Source organism: Lagenorhynchus albirostris, chromosome 1, assembly GCF_949774975.1.
Source record: "Lagenorhynchus albirostris chromosome 1, mLagAlb1.1, whole genome shotgun sequence".
Taxonomy (NCBI): Eukaryota; Metazoa; Chordata; class Mammalia; order Artiodactyla; family Delphinidae; genus Lagenorhynchus; species Lagenorhynchus albirostris.
The window spans coordinates 34,998,796-35,021,449 of NC_083095.1; the positions used below are offsets into that span (position 1 = coordinate 34,998,796).

At 32.3% G+C, this 22,654-nt stretch overlaps 1 protein-coding gene across 7 annotated transcripts in view; it reads right to left on the bottom strand.

Annotated features, from left to right (window-relative positions):
- GPHN (gephyrin) overlaps positions 1 to 22,654 on the bottom strand; it is a 617,632-nt gene that overhangs the window by 213,177 nt on the left and 381,801 nt on the right. For 4 of the 7 annotated variants that reach the window (XM_060140985.1, XM_060140957.1, XM_060140992.1 and 1 more), the window contains 2 exons: positions 19,796 to 19,930; positions 3,628 to 3,684 (listed from right to left, as the gene is read on the bottom strand). In XM_060140985.1, the coding sequence (XP_059996968.1) occupies positions 3,628 to 3,684; positions 19,796 to 19,930 (192 nt within the window). The remainder of the gene's footprint in view (positions 1 to 3,627; positions 3,685 to 19,795; positions 19,931 to 22,654) is intronic. The other 3 variants (XM_060140999.1, XM_060141009.1, XM_060140977.1) reach the window with 1 other exon arrangement.

The window sequence follows — 22,654 nt, forward strand, 5'->3', positions numbered from 1 at the left end:
TTTTTATTTTTTTTAAAACAGTGGGATAGATTCTGGGAATGATTGTGGGTAATTTTTCAAATTCTCTAAGAATATGACTGAAAAGGACTGGCTCAAAAGAAAGAAGTAGAAAAATGAGACGTGTATTAATTTCCTTTTCTGTTTAGTTATCAGAATTTAAAGACTGATATTAATAAAAAACTTTGAACTTTAGTCACAGAAATTTAATGACGAGATATACAAAATACACATAGTATATAATTAAAAACAAAGCTGAGAAACCAGAGAATTATCATAACACTATTATTTTTTATTCTATCCTTCATAACAAAATTATTATAGCAATATGAATTAAATGTATGACAATAATCTCGGGAGAAGTAAACCAGGGCTAAGTTTCATAGGAACTTTTTTTTAAAGCCTCAGAAATAGGAGGTCAAGGTTAAATAGAGCCAGTAATTATTTACTGTAATGTTTTAGCTTTTCTTCTACCATATTTATACCATGTACCATTTTAGAGATTTTAATTCCATTTATCTTGAAAAGATATATTCAGGAGAAGGACCAAGCATTCTGAGTCTGAACTATCAGTCACAAAAAATACAATTGTTAGTATGCCTATATGACGTATGTACAGTATTGAGTGGCTATAAGGTATTGTTCTCCTTCAGTGTTGTCCTGGGTATATTAGCCATTATCTCAAGTATCTGTAAGATGTTACATAGTAGTGTTCATAGTGAAGATTCTTACTGCCTAATTTTCTTATTTTTAGACAAAAAATGATATCTTATAGTTATTCCCAAAGAGTCTGAGTTAAGAGACGTCTATTAACTCAGAATAGATGTATCTACTTGCCAGATTACCTATAATGAGACTCTAACACTGAATATCTTCCTTGACAACTGAAACTGAAACATCAAGGCTCTATCACTTGGATCCAGCCCATAATTTATAATCCTGCTGACACATCCAACAAGGGACAGAAGACACAGTAAATGGAAAAGCTCCAAATGAAGTCTCATAAAACGATCGTCAGAAAATTATACAATTGTATAAGAAACACAGATTTTGAAAAAAAAAAAAAAGGTTTTAATTTGCACTGGAGCCAGAATGCTATTAAATCAAATGCAATGTTAGTGTGGCTTAAAGGTCTTCTATGCCGATTTAATCTTTCTTTCATAAATGTGAGCATAAAGCTGCAGTTAGAAAAAAAAGAAAGAGATAGGGAGAAAAGAGACAGAAAGTAAAAAAGATGGAGATGAGAGGACAAACCAATCAGATTTGGAATTACCAGTCAGCAGAAGTTTAGGTAAAAAAAAAAAAAAATCACCGGGTGAAATCGTACATTTACTCTGAGAGAGTATCCTTTCACATTGCCTTCTAGGTGATCTCTGAGCTCCTCCAGCTTTCGATGGAGCTACATGTAAACATCAGAAAATGAATTGAAAAAGCAACTTGGTCTCTTTTCAGTTTTCCTTTTTCCTTTTAAAAATAAATCATAGCATTATACATTTCTCACTGCCTTTGGCAAACATTTCAAAACATCAAAGATCTTTGTATAGCGCAAGAATACATGCTCAATAAACTGTGACTAGGAAGAGAATATTTTATTTTAATTAAAGGCTCTTTTCTCCCCAAAGTGTTAGAGAAAATAAATACCTTAACTATCCTTATAAACCCCTAGAGATTCACTTTAAAATTTTCTATTTTGTAGAAATATGGAATAAAGACATTTAAAAATTATGAAATTTGCCTTTCCCAAACACACTTTTTGATTTAAGGCTGCATCCATATTCAAATAAACTGATTGAACCCTAAAATGTATATTTTGTTCTTATACATATTTATGTGTATACACATAATCATATTGTATATACACTTAAAAACAATAAACATACAATCACAACTTGAAGTTCTACACATCCAAAAGCTGAACTTCGAGATAAACACACGTGTACTCGCACACACAATCCAGTTTATAACAGATGGTGCTGCAGTATGGATGCCATTTTATCTCTATTTCACTATCAGTCATTTCCAAAAACTTATGTCCATCTGCACCTTTTCACTTGAATCTGAGTCATAATCCATAGTCTCAACAATAATGGATTTATCTTCCCTTAAAAAAATTAAAATATGATACCTCACAGGTAGACAGTGAGGAATGCTACTGATATATCATCAAGATACATAAAGTCATATTTTTCTGACTAAATAATTTTAGCTTGCCTCGCTTCTGAATTAGGTATATAATAGACACTTCCCATCCCCTCTGATTATTCTTAGTGAAATAACAACAACAACAAAAATGCTACCCAGTATATAGCAGTGTTAAGAGAACAGAGAAGATGGCTTGTTTGGAATAAAGGACACAAACATACAGACACACCCTCATCCATGTGCACTCATGTGTGTGCACACACAGATAAATAAACAACAACAAAAATGTAAAATTAAGAAGGCAGAAGAGGCAAGGAGAGGAAAGAGTGCAGAAATCAGTGCTTCATAAATTGTTAAATGGAAATAAATTGGAGGTGTGTAAAATTTTAAAATGACTTAATATTAGCCTCAAAGTAGTTATTGAATTTTGGGACATCCCAGTACAGTGAATTATGTCATTTTGATTAATTTAGCAGTTACTATTGCTGTAAGGACAAATGGGACTGAGATAGAAGAAGTGGTTAATATTGAGGGAGACTTCTCTGCATATTTTTAAAATTCAGCAAATTTTCTAACTTGCATTTATAGTGGCAGCATTAAAAGTGATTAATTGGCTATGTCTATGTCTCTTAAGGGTGATAATTTAATTTACCTTTCATTGTGATTAAATGTTAGAGTATCGAATGCCCAAGATAAATTGACCAAATGGATATTTAACAACTACCAAATGGGACCATTAGATCAGAAATCTTTAAGTGGTGTATTTGTAGGTCACATACACAAATGGGCAAACATTATATATATATATATATATATATATATATATATATATATATATATATATATGTTTCTGTTGATTGTTATATAAATTTTTTAACTTTTAACAAATAAAACAAAGGGGATTAAGAGTGCTTACTATTAGCTATATGTGAGCCCCTATACTAGCTAGCATCATATGAAATTCCTTTTCTAATTCTTAAGATTATATATATATATATATATATATACACATATATATATAAAATATACATGTTATTAACTCATAATAATTATTTTCTGGAATGAACTACAAATGGTAATGACACTAAAATAACATTTAACAAAAAAAAGTAAAAAGGGCATATAACATTCTGAAAATAAATATTAGTTCTCTGTGTAACAGGAACTTAACACATAGTCAGTGACATCAATCAGAGGAACGGTTTACTCTAGAACCCCAAATTACAGGCACCCGTTATGAGGCAGTGCCCTTTTTATTGTTTGTGGTGCCACTCAAAGCTAGTTATTTGGCAGCTTGCCTTCAGCTGGTTGCTCTATGTGTAGCTGAAACAAAAAAAATATGACCCAACAGCCAATAAAAATATTAAAATAAAACAAAATGGGATGGTGAAAAATGGAAAAAGCCCCCTTCCTCCCACCACCCTCCAAAAAGGAAGAAGTGTAGGCTATAGACGAAATCTTGCCAAAAAATGTTAGAAACATATTTACTTTGAGGGATCCAACTCTACTAGCAACTCCTTTGCTTTCATCCGGCCGTCTAATTTGCTACAATGAGGGAAGATGGGTAAAAAAGACAGAATAAAGAAAAAGTGAACTTAAAAATTTTTCTAAACATTACTAAATAATACATGCAAAAACAACAATTGACTCTTTGAGATACATCTTAGGAGGCCAAGCCAAGGAGTTAACTAACCCAGAGGCTATATGACATGCTCTGCAGATAGGTTGGTCACTAGAATTCAGTCTTTGTTATGACACTATTCCTAAGATGAGGAAATGGGCACTTACTTTTGGTTATCTTGGGGACTTCTCATGAAGTAGTATCTGGAGTAGTGTTACATTTGCATTTGGCTTATGAAAAACAAAGAATTACAAATATACCTATGCAGAAAACTTTGTCTCCTTTAGTGTCTATTCCATTGTAATATCAGAAAACATCAGTGCTATGACTAGAAACATGAGTGTTCCTTAAGTGGAAAGATCAGTCCTGACAAGCATCATTCTTGACAGGTGACAGAATGAAGCTCCTCTGCTTGTTAACCCAAGCATTGAGGTTGTTCAGCTGTCACTGAGATTCCAATTAAACAACTGTGCTGCCCAACCAGAAAATTTTAATGCCAGACCAAAGTTAGATACATTTACTCCCTCAAAGTTTTCAGTTATTTCAGTTATTTTTTCCTTTTGGGTAAGATAGGAAAAAAAGAAAAGTAAAGCTGCTATTTTAAAAATTTGTTTCACCTCACTGTGTAAATGAGAAAAGGAAGATTCTAAACCCAATCTAATATACCTATTAGATTAGGTATAAATTAGAAATCCCTTTGCTTTTTAATAGAGCTGTAACAATAATATTTTGGTTAAAGAGGAAGTCAAACTAAAAAAGAGTAGGGGGGAGACTGGAAGGAAGCTTCAGACCAAGTGCTTTTACATTATGGATTCCTACATGTGCAGAATAACGGTCTCCATTCAGAGCAGCATAGCTCAAGTTAGTTGTGATTCTCTTGCTTGTATTAGGAGACAACTGATGAAGTATCATTGTGATGCCAAATTCCCAGTGTTAAAGTCCTCAGGAAAAATAAGAAATCTGACCATGCTACAAAATTATAGTTTCTGGAGACAAGCTATAGATTGTCTTATCCCTTTTAGGACATCTCTGATAGCATAAGTAGATTGCTTAGGAATAATACTGAGAAAATTGGATTTTCACTTTGAAAAAAAGCATCTTGATCCATAAGAATTCTGTCAACTTTTGGTTTTATTTGATATAAATAGTTTTTACTAATTCTTCAACATTAATTAAATTTTGTACCCTAAAGATAATCACTGATTCTTACCCTTCTTGGTTGAACAGAGTTCTTAAATTTAGAAACAGTGGATACTAATTAGAATGGAAACAGTCTATAAGAAAGGGCCTCTGGATGGACAGTGAGTTCATATTATTTAGTCATTTTCTTATGCTATTTTCTTTGATTTCAGAGAACATCTTTATATCAAAAGCTATTTTCCATTTTAAATTGACACAATATCTTGATTATAAACAACGTAGTTTTCTATAAAAAAATATAAAGTCTAATGTTTCATGCTGCTTTCTGAAAACTTTTAGAAACTGCATTGTTATATAGTAACAAGTGAACACCATTTTCTACATTATCTTTTATTTCTGGAAAGCTTAAAATTACATCAAGTCCAGCAACATGAGGTAGTTTCTTCAAGGTTACACAGGACATTAATGACAAATCTAAGACCACCACCATTCCTGGTTTCTACTTTAAAGCTGTATTCCCTTAATAGGCCTGGAAATAAATGGGTTGGAAAAAATCTGATGCTTATAATAGGATGTATATGTATACATGTCCCTGTGTGTCTGTTTGTCTATCTCATTTATGGAGGAAATTTTATGTTACCACATTAATGTATGAATGAAAGTTTTCCTAAATCATTTCAATTCCAAATGCAAGTGCAAGTACAAAAGCTTAAAGAATGAAATATAAGAAGAGAAAAGACAATCACCATTGAACTCTGAACATGAAAAACAGACTATATACCAATTTACACAAAGACTTTTAGGAGCAGACAGCTCATCTGTCAATGCTTGACACCAATTTTCTGTATTTAAATCTGATTTTGTGAATCCTTAACTATCGTAACAGGAAGACTTTAGAAAACCAATGTGGTTATCAAAGCCACAAGTGGTTGTAAATCAGGTGTCATGTGATTTTTTGTGGCTCCTGATATAGGTAATTATCCCTAATATTGAAAAACTTCAGAAAGAATATGAAAAAGATTTGTCACATATACTAAAATTTGAGTTGTAGAGAAAAGTCAAATCGATAGATTTTAAGACATAATGCTCTCATTTATGCTAGTCAACCCTTAATCACCAATTATGGAGTAGTATAAATAAAAGAAATTCACAGCTAATCCAGATACCTGATTACTATTTTTCTTTGATTGGAATTTAAAAGAAATCACAAAAGATTAGCATTTGAATAAAATGAACTTTACTCTTCATGATAATTATAAAAGCCTCACATTGTTAGCTAATTTTATACATATTTTTCTATGAGGCTATAAACATTCTGTATCAATAACTAAGAGAGGCTAAACTGCAAATGTTTATACTACATATAAGATCACTGCAATATAAATGAAGTTTGAGAATTGGATGTAAAGAATTGTAGGGATAACAGGTTGGTTGAGATTATTAGTTTATAATAATGATATATGAAAACTAAAATGTTACCTGCAAAACAAAAAATATTATCACTAATGATTTTTGTACCCTGAAGAAATCCTTTTATAAATATTTTTACTGAGATTGTTAAGACATAAATCAGAGGATCAAAATCACTTCAATCTTCTATTCAGCCTCTCAGCCTAAATATATTTAACAAGATATCCATTAAAAATTGTCTGAAAAGGGCTTCCCTGGTGGTGCAGTGGTTGAGGGTCCGCCTGCTGATGCAGGGGATGCAGGTTCGTGCCCCGGTCTGGGAGGATCCCACATGCCGCGGAGCGGCTGGGCCCGTGAGCCATGGCTGCTGAGCCTGCACGTCCGGAGCCTATGCTCTGCAACAGGAGAGGCCGCAACAGTGAAAGGCCCGCGTACCGCAAAAAAAAAAAGTAAAAAAAAAAAAAAAAAAAAAAAAAAATTGTCTGAAAAGATTGCACTATATCACCTGTTTTGCAACATTCTGGGAATATTTCTTCAGGAATTAATTACTGGGTAATCTATCCTCAGGAATTAATTACCAGGATGTGGTTACTAAAGTAGTGAAATGACTGCTATTTGTATTCACTTTTTTAAATAAGAGCTTGAATTTTAGATATATCATGCAACAAAAGAAATGGCCTGGGTGCTAACACAATACGGACTGTTGATTCCCTTTGATTTAGCTCAGTTCTCCAAAACTGAGCTCACTGTAAAATTATTTCCATTATTAACAAAGTAGAAAATTACTCCATCTCACCCTCATCTCTCTTGCCAATAATAAGTAGTTGTAAGTGTAATATTTTTTAAAGGCAAAAACAAGATTTTGGAGTAGAAATCCAACTTTGTATTGATTTTTGAAATAAAATATGAAACTTCAAGGAATTTTGGGGGTGTAGAAGCCACTTAAGGTAGGCACCCATATCGCTGGATGTATGCATTAACACATCTCTTTAGCTGCAAGATGTCTGGTGAGGAACTGTGAGAAAAGTTTAATATTTTGTGTGTTTGTTTTATTGGTGAGAGAACGCAGGTCTTAGAGAGGTCCATTAGCTTTTTGGAGACATATCAATAAAAAAAGCATAGCTTATATTAGATTCTCTGGCTCTCAGGTCTCTTCATTAAATTTGGGCTCTCATTATAGAATGACTAATGTAGATTTCCCCCTTTTCTCCCCTGATATATTTTGTATTGATTTAGATTAAGATTGTACAGATTAAAAAAAATTCTGTTTGTTTGTCCTAGGGATTGAATTGTTTTATTTTTAGAATTATCTAACTTACATTCAGAACTACCCTGAGAGACAGACATTTTTAATCCTATTTTATTATGCCAGTTTCTTTTTTAAAGTATGGGTATCAGTGACAGGAAAGAAAACTTTTTTTTTTAGAAATTGTTTCTCTTCCAACCAATATCACTCAGTACATATTGCTACAGCTATAGATTGCTTCTGGTAGTTGTGACTGGAGAAGGAGGTTTTAAAAAAAGTTTTACTTGAGAACTCAAAATTTAAACAAACTCTTGTAAATAAAGAAATTCTTGTGGGGATCCGGTTAATATTTCAATTCACTATATTTCAGCCCTTTCAGTAAAACTGGTGCTTCATTGTAAAACAATTCTGTTTCATTTGTGATTTATTAAGGCAAAGTAAAAAAGAGGAAAGAAAGAAATGAAAGTAAGAGAAGCAATAATTCTATAAGTGTGTCAGGAAAAAATAAACACTAATGCATTTCTGGAGAAAGGCAAACCAATAAAAGAATAGAGAAGTTCAAGGAAATATTGCAAAGAATAATGAAGAATTAAGTCAAAAATTAGAATCTTGGTAGCGAGTCACAGCTCTACCAACTGCCCCACCCACTTATGAAAAATTTTTATACTTAGGAGATCCTTTATTTTAAAGGCTCCGATTTCTAATGGTTTATTAACATTTCAAATATTTATTTATATTTTATTGTACATTTATAATTTTGATTCCTAAGTTTCTATAATAGCTTTGATTCCAAAATAATACAGTCTATACAAAATTAGACTTTTAAGCAAGTTATTTCCTGCCCACTAGCCAGAGAATAATTCAATCCATGCTCTTTTTCCCCAAGTTTCGTATCTGTCTAAAAAGAAATAATGAAGCCCATCACAGGTATGGTATAAAAAATTTATTAGGCATTTTGAAATAGATAAGTTTTAATTAGTATGTTTTTAAGAATTATTTATTATTTGTGTAGGAGATAGAAAAAAGTTTATTTTCAAACTTCCATTGAAATATAATTTTCTATCCAGCAAGATTTAGAATGGCTTAGCCTGCATATAAAAATGCTCTGGTATAAACAGAGTTACAAACACAAACAAATAGTTGGCTTTATGAAGATTTGCCATAAATCTGAAAAGCAGGCAAAAGACATCCATCCTCGTCATTACCAGAACCTGTCTACATAACAAACCAAAAAAAAAATAGATTATAAAATAACCTGTAATTTAATCCCTATGCAATTTTGTTTACTACTTTTTTAAACTACATATTTTATTTTGAGCATTTTCCTGTCATTAAATATTCTTAAAGATATGATTTTTTAGGTTATATAAATAACTCATATATATACATATTATTATACAAGTTATTTAACCATAGACCTTAAGATTGGTTCTAATTTTTCATGAATATGAATAATGCTGTGATAAATAATCTTGTACATAAGTCTTTCATGTCCTCTTTGATAACTTCCATTGAAAAATTTCTGCAAATAATATGATTGGTTAAAACACAAAAAATGTTTTATATATATAGTTTGCTTGCAAGGTTATACAAATTTATATTCCTACTAGTGTGATTAGGAATATTCATGTCACTGCTCATTATAGCATGGATGATTATAATTTAAAAATAGTTACCAATTTGACTACAAAATTTTTAACAGATTTCTGTGAGGGTACATTTTTTTCCCCTATAAGATTAGAAGAGCTCTTTTAGGCTATCAAAGCTTTGATAGATTTCTTGTAATTTTTTTTTTTTCTTTTTCACATCTGCTCCGCTATAAGATCCTTGAGGTCATAGTTAGTAAGTTTTTGCATTGCTATATTCCCAAAACCTACTTGACCCAAAACCTATTCCCAAAAGTACTTGACATAATATGCACTAAAAATATTCATTGAATGAATTTCTGAATTAATGTGTGTTTTGTCTTTAATGAAAGTAGGATGAAAAGGGAGAGCAGATAATCCTGAAGTTTTGGGCAAGAAAATACATGGCCAATTTTAGAATATGTATCATTTAAAAATATAAAGATCTAGAAAATAATTTAGTTTGGTATATGTTGTCTATTAAAGTCATGAATGAGACATGGCCCGTTAACTATATAGATTTGAATAATGGCTATATCTAATCAATTCTGCTGGTGAAATAATGATGGCACAGATTACTTTTGTTGAGCTGCTTTTACACAAAACATACCCCAAATCTTTAAAAAGAAGTTTATAGGAATCAAAGATATTAAATTAACTGAAAGCTAGTATTCTTAATTTCACTATTCCTTGTATTTCTACAGTTCTCACTTCCCTGTCATCCTATAACTTAAACAAAATGCTAGTGAATACCAAGAGAAATCAATATTCCACTTAACAGAGACAAAGCTTGACCTAAATGAGAAAGATCTTAAATGAAGTCAGAACGTTTTCACTTCATAATCTTTAACTTTATATAGTAGCATGAAATGCAAAAGCTGAAATAAATGTAAATTATTTTACATTAATTGGATATTAACATAATATCAGAGAGAAGGGCTAAAGAGAATGATAATATTTATTCAGTCAGTGTAGAAACTTATTGCAAAGGAACAGAATTATAGGTCTAGAAGGGACTTTAGAGGCTACCTAATTTAGTATCATGATGTTACAGATATAGAAACTGAGGTTTACTAGTTCTAACAAAGGTATAAAGTGGAAGACTAGGGCTGATACTCAATATTTGGTGCCTGATAGTGCAATACTTTTATATACTCAATACTGTTGACTTTTCAAACAACTTTGGATCCATAATTTTTTTAAATATCTGTCAGTAAATCTGTCAAAGGCAAATGCTAAAGACTGTTCCTTCCAGAATATCATTAAATTGAATTCATGAAGATGCAAAAATGATCTCTTCCTGATATCCATATGAATTATGGGAACCATGGGCCTAAAAGTTTGGCATATACTTTCAACAAAGGTAGAATTAATACAAGTTGCTAAGTTTAATTAAGAGAAGATTCTAAAACACTTCACTTCCAGAAGACTATCACAGCATTATATTTAAAACTAGGAAATAGGTAACAACTAAAATATGCAAAATAGGGACTGGTGAAAAAAACTATGCTATACCCACAAATTTGAATACTGAACAATAATTGATATTAATGTTGAAGAAGATAATTTAAAAACATGTAAATAAAGATGTACATGACATAGAAAGAATGTTACTAAATGAATGAGATAGGTTAAAATATAGTTTCATAACAATAGCTAACATTTAGTGATCGTTTCTTATATTTCAAACACTGTGGTAAGTGATGTATATGCATTTTAAAATTTAAACTTTACAACAACCCTATGAGGCAAATAGTATTATTATTTTTCATTTTACAGATGATTAAGGTTATAGAAGTGAAGTAACATTCTGAAAGCCACACATTTAGTAAGTGATAAAGCTGAGATTCACTGCCAAGCCTGGAGACTCTGGAACCAGAGCTCTTAATCACTGCCTTGCTATCATGATTCATTTATATAAAATATTTGAATGCATAGGAAAAAAAACCAGAATGATATAAGCAAAGTTTTAACAGTTGTTATTTATTAAAGGCAGTCTTACAGGAACTCTTTTTTTTTTTTGCTTATATTAATTTTCTAAAATGAGCATGTATATTACTGTTTTTAAATTAAAAAAAAAAAAGACCATGCCACTTATAGACTGTCTAATCTATAAAACTGTTAACTCTATAGCTAATAATTTCTGGTTAGCTATATCTTCTCAGGCTAGCTAATCAAATTTCATTTGTAACTCAGATTCCAAAGTGGTGACTGTACACTTCACAGTTAAGTTATTCTTAGTTTCAATGATAAATATAATTCTGTGAGCATTAAATAATAAGAAAAGGATGGGGTGAATTCCATTTTCAATTTTCATTGTACATAAAGGTAGAGGGGACACTTAATCAGATGAATGAAAAACAGAAATCAATGTAAAGTCCTGTATATTTAGCAGAATGTCAAAGAACAACCATTTAAAATAATTTGTAAACTCAAAATTCATAGCTAAAATATATTATTACTATTTGATTTTAGTTTTCTTCAAAGTGTCAACAACTAATTTACCATACTGGATAGTGTCTCTCCTGATAGAAATGATATGAAAACAATCCTTTTTTTGAAGTCTCAAAAATCTGTTTGCTATCAAACTAGAATAAATAGCAAAATAAATATGCTGTTATAAATGAGGAGAAACTAGACAATAATGAATGAGAGTGGAAATCAGTTACTCAAAAGTGTAAAGGAGCCAGGCATTTAATGCAAATAAGTAAAGTCGTCTGGAGGGTATAAAGAATGCCAGCTGAGTACTGATATATGTCGTGCTGGCCCAGTAATGTCAATCTGATTTTTTTTTTTTTGAGGTACGTGGGCCTCTCACTGTTGTGGCCTCTCCCGCTGTGGAGCACAGGCTCCGGACGCGCAGGCTCAGCGGCCATGGCTCACGGGCCCAGCCACTCCGCGGCATGTGGGATCTTCCTGGACCGGGGCACGAACCCGTGTCCCCTGCATCGGCAGGAGGACTCTCAACCACTGCGCCACCAGGGAAGCCCTGTCAATCTGATTTTTTTAGATTAGCTGAAAACTGTATTTTTATTTAAAATCTCACCAAATTTAAATGTTCCAAACTAGTTATAAAAAAAGAAGTCATCGCCAAAGATATCCCTAATAAAATTATCTTCCATCAACTAGGTTATGACTTAAAAGAGGGCTCTCTGTGCACCTATAAGTAGAAAGGAGACCCTAGGGAAACATCAGTTACTATACAAACATAGAAGTAGTATCACGTTGGAAATGAGTAAAGTTAGCTGGGAATTACATTTTCTGGTTGTATCTTCAAGACTTTGTGAAGTCTTCTATTATTTTGAATCAGGGAGGAGAAACTCTGTTCCCTGTCCTAGAATGAATCTAGGGTGAATCATTTATATTAAGCATGGTACCAGTGGTCATTTTCCTAAAGAATAAGATCTCTGAAACGAGAATACCACTGTAACATGGTCTAAATGAAAAAGAGAACACACGTAATTTTGACCCAGGATGTTTCCAAGAAACATAAACCACTCTGCTCATTTGATTATACTAACAGTTCTTTAAGTATGGTCCACAGACCTGTGAGGGTCCCTGAGACCCTTTCAGGGGTCCACAAGGGCAAATTATTTTAATAATAATACTAAGACATTATTTGTCTCTTACACTATGTTGACATTTGCACCGATAGTACAAAAGCAACGGTGGGTTGGTACTATAGTAAAAAATTAAGGCAGTGGATCCAAATAGTGTGAATAGTTATTGTATTATTCACCACTATGTACTAACAGTTTAACACTTTCCTCAATGAAACAGTAAATAGTAACTCAATTTAATTAAAGCTTGTCCCTTGAGTGTGATAAAATGGAAAGTATGAAATAAAATACTTCTGCTGCATAAGAAAGAATGACAGTTGTCTCAGGTTAAAGTACTTAGGCAATAGTTTGAGTTGCAAGCTGAACTAGCCAGGTTTTGCACAGAACAACATTTTTACTTGAAACAATGTCTGACAAACTATGACTATTCAGACTTAGATGTCTGGTAGGCATTTTCTTGAAAATGAATGAAATGAGACTGTCAATTCATGGAAAACAGACAGGATTTGTTGGGGTTTTTTTTTGTTTTTTTTTTTGCCAAAGAAGAAACTCTACGTTTTAAGCAAAAATTAGAACTGTGGAAAATGTATATCACCAGGAGCTTGAGAGCTTCCAATGCTTCCAAGGCATTTTTAATGAGCTTGGTGGTTATATTAATTAAAATGATTTTGGATATAGTCAACACTTGGAAGAACTTATATTTTCCATGTGATCAAAAAATATGTTACAAAATCATACCTGTATATAAGATCCAATAAACGTTCAGGACAGACCAATGGATTTTTTTCCCCCAGAACAAACAACTTTTTATTGAAGTATAGTTGATTTACAATGTTGTATTAGTTTCAGGTGCATAGCAAAGTGATTCAGTGATATATATATATATATATATATATATATATATATATATATATTCTTTCTCAGATTCTTTTCCATTATAGATTATTATAAGGTATTGAACAGTTCCCTGTGCTATAGAGTAGATCCTTGTTTATTTTATATACAGTAGTGTGTCCAACAGATTTTAATACATAGGAGTATGAAATTGTCCTTGACAGGGTTTTAGATTCTACGCTTCAACTAACTTTTTTTTTTTTTTTTGGTACGCGGGCCTCTCACTGTTGTGGCCTCTCCCATTGCAGAGCACAGGCTCCGGACGCGCAGGCTCAGCGGCCATGATTCACGGGCCCAGCCGCTCCGCGGTATGTGGGATCTTCCCGGACTGGGGCACGAACCCGCGTCCCCTGCATCGGCAGGTGGACTCTCAACCACTGTGCCACCAGGGAAGCCCTACGCTTCAACTAACTTTTAATAGACTACTAATTGAAAAATTTTGATGTAGTGTCAAAGAATATCCACAATTATAAGAAAATGTTATTAAGATAGTCCTTTCTTTTCTAACTACGGATCTGTGAGGTTGGATTTGTTTCTTCATATGCTTCAACCAAAATAACATATCACAACAGATTGAGTACAGAAGCAGATGTGAGAATCTACCTGCCTTCCATTAAACCAGACATCAAAATGAATGTGAAGAAAAAGTAAAACAGTGCCATCCTTTTTAGATTTTAAAATTTTTGGAAAATATTATTTTTCCCATAGCAGTATTATTTATATTAACATAGAAAGGCCTTATTATTCTCATTTTGAAGCAAATAAATAAACATTTAAAAAATTTCTAAGTTTTAATTTTCAGTGCAGTAAACATCACCAACTATAACTCACATAAACAAACTATTTGAGGTCCTTAATAATTTTTAAGTTTGTAAAGGGGTCCCGAGACCATTAAGTTTGAGAGCTGCTGGATCTGACCAATAACGTTGAGAATATTATTGCTCAATAACCAATGCCCCCATGGGACAGTTAACTTTGAACACAAAAAAACATATATTTTTATGTCCAGAGGATGTATTTTATTAAATTAATTAATGTTATTAATTCAGTTTTTCCCAACCTTTTTGGTGTTTGTTGACTCCACATGTAGAACCCATACATTTCTACAATGTCATTAACTGCTGAACAGTTGTTGATATACCATTGTTGACATGACTTCAGACAAAAGCAAAGAAACCTGATGTTCAGTGTAGTCTTACTGATTTTATTTAGGCTCTCAAAAATAGTGGAAAATCATTTGTAGTCCTCAGTTATTGCCTTGATCTAGGCTAGAATTTTAGAAATTTCATGACATTCTCCAGAGACCTGGGAACCAATGAACTAGCCATAGTACACAATCACTCTGAGGTTCACAAAGGAAAGTGGTGATATTATGGAATAGTTTGTAAAAACTAACATCCTAGGAAAAAAATCTCAGAGAAAATATTACCCTGGATCAACTATTACTGGATCAAATAATGCCATTTTTATATGTAAAGGAAATCACACTGCCTTTCAGACATACACATTAAAAACTTTGAGTTAAGAAAATATTCTTTAACCAGAGTAATATAAATTCTTTTGCTCAAAGGACAATAACAGAAGCCTAGAGAGAAGTCATAATTCTGCATTTTGTTTGAATATAAGATTAGACATTATTACTAATTATTAAACGAACGCATACTACCTAAAGATATTTCAATATATACATTTAAATTATTTTATAAACTTCAGTTTAATTAGGGAGAATTTATATTTTCTTCTTAAGAGGAAAAAAAAGAACTTGCTGGTTAGTCTGGGCACAAAATTCTATTCTAACCTTTGAGGTACAAGGGAATATGTGACAAGAGATTACATTTATTCATTTATTTATTTTAGTCAAACTTCAGATGCTTAGGGAATAAAAGGAAAATTGAATTGGTCTTTGTAAAAAAATTCTCTATTTTAATAACATCTATAGGGAATGGTGAATTGATTGGAAGTTTGGAATTTTTTTCTTTTTTGTTCTGGTTATTATGCTCTACAACAAGCCTCTTGATTCTAATAGAGGTGCTGCTGCCTTTCATAATTGAAAATCAGAACTCATTTAAGTTGTGGACCATGCTCACTTTAAAACGCAGTTTGTTACAGAATTATTCTTTTAGCAAACCATTTTTGGGAGACTATCACCATTTTAGAACTTGAGTCCTCTAGATATTGCCCATTCATAGAATCTACATACTATTTGACTTTTTTGACTTAGGCACTAATTTACTTAGGGCAATGAAAGACTAAAATCCCAAGTTTGTTTTTAAAATATACTTCACTGTGTTCTCAAGCAAGAGAAGTGAAAATCAATTGTCATTTCAGTCAGATTTCATTAAAAGAAAATATCTGATATGAAAGAGAAACGACTTTCTCCATATACAGAAAAATATGTCATTTCAGCAAATAAATTTTTGCTGGAGACAATGTCATTCTATGAAGAACTGTTTAGAAAAGATAACACCTTGTTGTCCTTGTTAGATTGTGATGAGTGTACTGAAAAGGAAATCCAAACTTTGTATGTTTTACAGATCGTGTTCTCACTATAGCTGGAGAATCTTAAAGGATCAAAGCACAATCAAAGAACAATTATATTGCAGTGAGCATAAAAAACGTGAATTTAAAATAATGTTTAATATTATATTGTTGACCTCACAGAAATAGATGCATACATACAAATGGACAGAAAGTTTTCATCTTAAATGCTCCCCCATGATAAAAAGCTACAGAGGGAAAGGTTGGAACTGTTAGTTTTTAATCATAATTTGGTTATTTAACCCTTCTGTGTTTTCACAAAGACTAGGGTAAGTGTTTCTGATGGTTATTCCCAGAGTATTCTGTACTCCTGCTGATAAATCATAGCACTTATTATACTTTATTATAATTTATAGTTGCCTGTTTTATCTATTTGTAAAGCCAAGAACAATGTTATTTGCTCACCACTGCTTTCCCAGAACCAGGCAAAGACTTATTTAATAGATTAATAACCCTGTTGGGGAGGCAAGGATTACCAGCTTCATCACAGACAAAAAGCTCAGAGAAGTTGAGCAAGTTGCTTAATGCAGTGTAGTAATTAAGTAGAGAAGTCAGCATTTGAATCCAGGTTGTCTATTATCAAGTCAAGTGCTCTTTCTAGTGCTCATCTTTTAAGACTGTATTGTATTTCCGATGTAAAGAAAACATATTCGCACATATATTTCTACACGTGACATACTGCATGCCTAATCTGAAACATGGAAGGGGTATTTCTATGGGGTTTGGCAAACAGTAATACGTACTAAATTATAAATATCCCATCTAAGATGCAGTAACAATAACAATGTCAAACTCAACTTGTGTTCTAATCTTGTGCTAAGATATCATTCCTGGGATGTCTCATACATATATTAGATTGAAAACATTCAAAACCAAAATGTATTAACCACTCTCCTTTGCTTTTTCTCTTTTATTCCTTAGTATAGTTAATAACATCATTTACCCATATCTCAAATTAGAAACCTGACTTTCTTTTTGATTTCTTCTCTGCCCTAAATTTTTATGCTATAAAATTAAAATAAAGAATTCATCTAGAACAGATTAATGTCCTAAAACCTACATCCTTGAAATTTGACTCAGCAGGCAAAGGCAAAAAAAAAAAAAGTCATTATTTAAAATAAAAAAGAATTGATATCTGAAGTTGAATTTTGAAGTCACTGAATTAGGTTATTTATGTACTAATGAAGTTTTAGTCTGAGAGTTCTTGATTGGTGAATACTACCTGTAAGGTGGTCATTTCTGCTGAATATAATTCTCAAAACCTCCACCTGGCAAAAAAGCTTTTGTTTTATTTTATTCATCTTTCATGTCCCTGGTGAAATGTTACTCCTTAGAGCGGGCTTCTCTGATCATCTCATCTAAGTGAGGTTTCCCTCCTTTTATTTTCTATCACTACACTTTTTTACTTCTCCTTAGCGTGAATTTCAATGTATCATTATTAAGTTACTGTAAAAGTATATTTATTATAATTTAAACAGTTATTTTAAATAAATTTATTTTAAAAATACCTATTTACTTCAATATACCATTGACTAAACTGTAAACTCCATGAGGGCAGAGATTATATCTGTCACTGATATAAAAGTACATATAAAAGCATCTAGTTTACATTCAATTAAGCAGTCTTATAATTTGAGACTTTTAATAGGAGGATTAATTTGATTATCTTCACTTCTTTTTAAAATATACAAACTAATTTTTCTATTATATTACTATTCTGATTTAACTGTAAAAGTTTAATTTTAAAATTACAACAAAGCAATAATTTTATCTTTGAGATTACATCCTGGTGTTGGTAAAAATTATTTAAAAGAAACAGAATCTTATTCCTAGACAAAAATACAGAAAAAAATTCCTGAAGAAAAAGATATTTAAATATTGTTTTATTTGAATTTACTGTCAATGTGAACAGCTAAGTGTTAACTATGGAAAAAATATCAAGACAAGCCACTTCCTCCCCTAAAATTTTGCAATAAGCAAATTAACTTAATGTAGAAATTTGGAGTGATTTTTAAAACTGTATTTAATATTCTCTTTGCAATTAAGATGTAATTGCAGAGTTTTAAAAAGGCTCAAGAACTACTATGTATAATTAAACTTAGCTTAAAATATTTATGTACACAGTATATCACTAAGAAAAAAATACTGTGTCTTAGATAATTCTGTATTCCCATCATTAAGGTCTTAATATTTGGTGAATGAGTAAATTTTATACTGGACTTAACATCTAGCTTTAATTATTCCCAGACTTTATAAATGAGTACAACTTATACTGTTGGAATTTAATGAAGTCAAATAAATTATTTTGTTTTAAAAATTTATAAGATATGGATGAGATTCTTCTATCCAAATTATGTCTTGAGAACTCCATGTTTTCATTCAGTTGAAGATGTAGCTGACTGGCACCCCATGTATAAATGTATAACATACATTTTATATCTAGAATGTTTTTATAGTTTTTCTTTATTGAAGATTTAGGACGTCAATTTTTTTAAACTATAAAATTAATATCAGCTATTTTTGACACAAGTCTAAAAACAATGATATACAACAGTTAACACTCTGAAGACTTTGCTGAAAAGGTTGTACCATGGAATGTAAAAACAACTGCACTACACATATCAAGAATTGCTTGAGATTACTTCTAGTTAAATTCAATGATAATATTCATAAAACTCATAGAAAAGCTGGAATTGAGGAAGATAGCTATATAAGTCCTTAAATCTGATGACAGTGAAAAAGCCACAGTTTGAAAAATTACCTAGAGAGCCCTGAAATAAATTTACTGTATAGCCTGATATCTAACATCATATCCTATTAAATAAGAAGGAATGTTACTGTTAAGCTTTTGATGCCAATAGTGGATCTATCCCATAGAAAACTTGAAAGCACAAATGACTAACTTTGCCAGGAAAGAGATATTCCAGGAAAAAGCATCACAGTCATAATTAGGTTTGCTACTCAATTTTTCACATACATGAAGATGTCAGGTAGCAAATAAATGTCTAATCCTCCCCCCACCCCCTTACATGATTCAGTACTTAGGAAAAATTATAAAAAATAAATACTAAGACACTTCCTCCCTCCCCCAAAGGTTGGCATTAAAACTTTCTTTCTAATCAATTTAGATTTGTTTCCAAATATTAGGCAGCAACATTCCAAGTTGAATATGTTTGAAAAAATTTGGAATGATACTAGAGCAGGGATCTACCCCTGCCTGGACAAGTTAAAAAAAATGCCTTTGGTGATATTATTTTATTTTGTTAATCTTACTGTTTATTGGCCAGAAACACATTCATCCCCTGCATAAATAACTTCACTTCTATACTAATAAGTATGCTAAAAAGTAATAAGTCTACAACAAAGAAACAGGAGCTACACAAAGTAATACCTATTGCTGTGAGGTGGTAGGCATTTTGAATGAAATTTCTATTGCTCTATTGTTGGCCTAATACGACAATCTGTGAAACATTAGGTGGTAACTATGTTATAGCCCATTAATTTTTCATCGTGTTATCTTGCATGCAATCCAATCTTGACAAGCGGAGGGAAATATTGGTTGGTTAGTTTTCCCAGATTCACATAGCAGAGCAGGTGTAAGGTGCCAAGGAACTGTACTTACTTTTGGTGTTGGGCAGGAAGCTGTAGATAGGCGAGATGTAGCCTGAGCACGAGGAGATTCTGAAGGAGTAGTGCTGAGGGAGGCTGTGTCTCGTGGGAGCACCTGAACGCCACGAGAAATGATGGAGTCTGGAATCTGGACAAGAGGAACAAGTATGGTTTAATATGCTGAAAATACCAACAACATGTAAAATCAATACCCACATCAAACATTTTTTGAGGGGGGCATTCTTTGCTGCTGAGCTCTCAGATATTTGGTCTCACTCACTGTTACGTATGAATGCATCCAACAATTTGGGATAGGGTAGAAACCTTCAGATTTAAAATATTTTCCTTGGCCAAATAATATTTCATCAAAGCTTTTTTTATGAGGCAGTACAGAATTGTAGTGAGAAGTAAAGTGTTTGGCATTCATATACTGGCTCTGCCACTTAATAGTTATTTAATTCCTAGATATTTTCCATTTCCCTTTCAGATTCATTCTCCACCCTTCTTCACTCTCTCTGCTTGAAGCTAACCTGTATAGATAGAATCAATAAGCTATTTTGTGCTCTCTGGTTTCTAGCTGGGCTCAGCTAATAGGAGCCACTGTCAGGAAACTGAAGAGTTGTAGGAGAGTAAGGTCTGACATTTATTCCCCTGGCTCCTTCTCTACCAGGTCACCGTAGGTTGGCTAAGATCACAGCCCCTATCAGATGACCCTTGCCTTCGGCTCTTTTCTGGATTCCAATAGCAGCTCCCTCCCTTGCCCCATTAGGACTAGGAGTATTAATGATTCCCACTATTACTAGTCCCAGGGTGCTGCATCATGTTTTGTTGCTTTCCCTAAAATCTGCCCAAGCTTTTGTAAATATCATAGTCCTTTATTAAACTCTTTTCAATTATCCATTTAAGTATGCTGTGACTTTGCTGGGATACTGATGGATATATTTTTTTAATTTGCCATTTCCTTTACCTAAAAAATGTAGATAATGATAGCATTTACCTCACCAGATTATTGCTGAGGGTTAAATAAGATAATGTATATAAATTATATAACACAAGTAGTTAATACTTAATAAATGTTGGCGATTGCTAGTTATTATACCTATCAATAGGGTAAAGACTGATGTAACTGAATATTGCTACTGTAAAAACATATAAATGTAAGGACAAATAATGTGGATTATTAAAAAATATTAATATTTACGTTGATTATAAAATTTATTATTTGGGGCTATGCATAATTTAGTTCATGTTCTGGGCTAGTACTAGTGAGTGTAGGTCTTCTAATCTCAAAATGACAACCTGACTACTTTCAAGCAATTATCATTCAATCAACAAATATTACTTACTATGTGAAAAGAAGAAAACAGCAGCCAGATTTTGTGACTAGAAAGGTGCTCTCCATCTAACACACCATCTCTTTCTCACAAAGGACATATTATTTTCATAAATCCTCTTTTATTTAGTTTCCATACCTACATCCTCAATACCAAAGGTACTGCCACCATTTCAGGGTTTAACAATTTATGTGATTTATAACCCCATAACTAGGATGAAAAGCAATGGGAATTCTGAGAAGAAAAATAGCTCCATTTGCTAGTATATTTGAATAGTGAATTGCAATAAATATTTTAAAGAAATGGAAGCAGTCTAATTTAGAAGAGCTATATGTTGTCACTTATGTCTAATATAAAAGGCCATGTATTGGAAAGAAAAAGGTCAAATGCCCCTATTATATTTCACATAATACCACGTTTCTCTCTTTCACAGAAATTACCCATACTTATACTACATTTATATGTATGCTAGTTTGATCAATGTCTATCTCCCACACCAGAATGCATTGTCATGATGATGGAACTGTGTTTTTGCTACTACTGTACATCCAGTACCTAATAAAGCATCTGCACAAAGTAGTATACATGTATGATATATATTTCCAGACTTACACACACACACACACACACACACACACACACACACACACACACACACACACTATCTTCATCCCCCCAATAAAGAAAAGAGTAGGATATTTGAGGAAGAAGGTAACTTTAAATTGTGAGGTACATACTTTTGGGTTACTAGCCTGGAAATACAGAATTAACTATTGGAAATATGAGACTGGAGCTCAGGAAAAAGTTAGGGATTGGATATATACTTTGGGAATTATCACTGAAGGTGGTAGTTTCAGTCATGCAAATATTTCAGGTCACCCAAGGAGGGCATGTAAAAGAACAAAAGATGACGGTTCAAAATTCTAGGTGATATCCATAAGGGGTTAACAGAAGAAAAGGAATTAGGGGAAAAAAAGCCCTGTAAATGGTATGATGATACAACCTTGTTTTCCTTGAATAATCTGGGTTTATATCTATTATCCTGACTTTATTAAATAACACATCTTCTCACTTTCAGAAGTGTTTCAGTTTGGAAGATAAATTATTTGGTCTTCCTATCTTTAAGAAACAGAGACAAAAGAGGAAAATTAAGACAGAGTGAACATAAGGGAAGAGAAAAGAGAAGAAAGATGTTACAAAAGATGTTACAAAATATCAACTATTGGGGAGAACAGGAGTTAGGTGAGAGTTGAAAAGATGCCATTAGATCTAGCAATTAAAGAAGATACAAGTAAAGTAAAAAAGACTAGAAACGAGTTGAGGAAGCAAGTGGGGATGACAAACCAGGGTAACTGGTGGAAAAAAAAGAGAAACATTCACTAATATTCTTTTCTTTGGTGCTTGGAATGAAGATCTATCTAATGAGAAAAATGGGAAGTAAAAGTGGGAAAGATAACTCTAGGAAGAGTCATAAAAATCTGGAAAAATGCATTGATGACTGAAGCATGGAGGATAACTAAGGCATTGGCAAAGGAAAT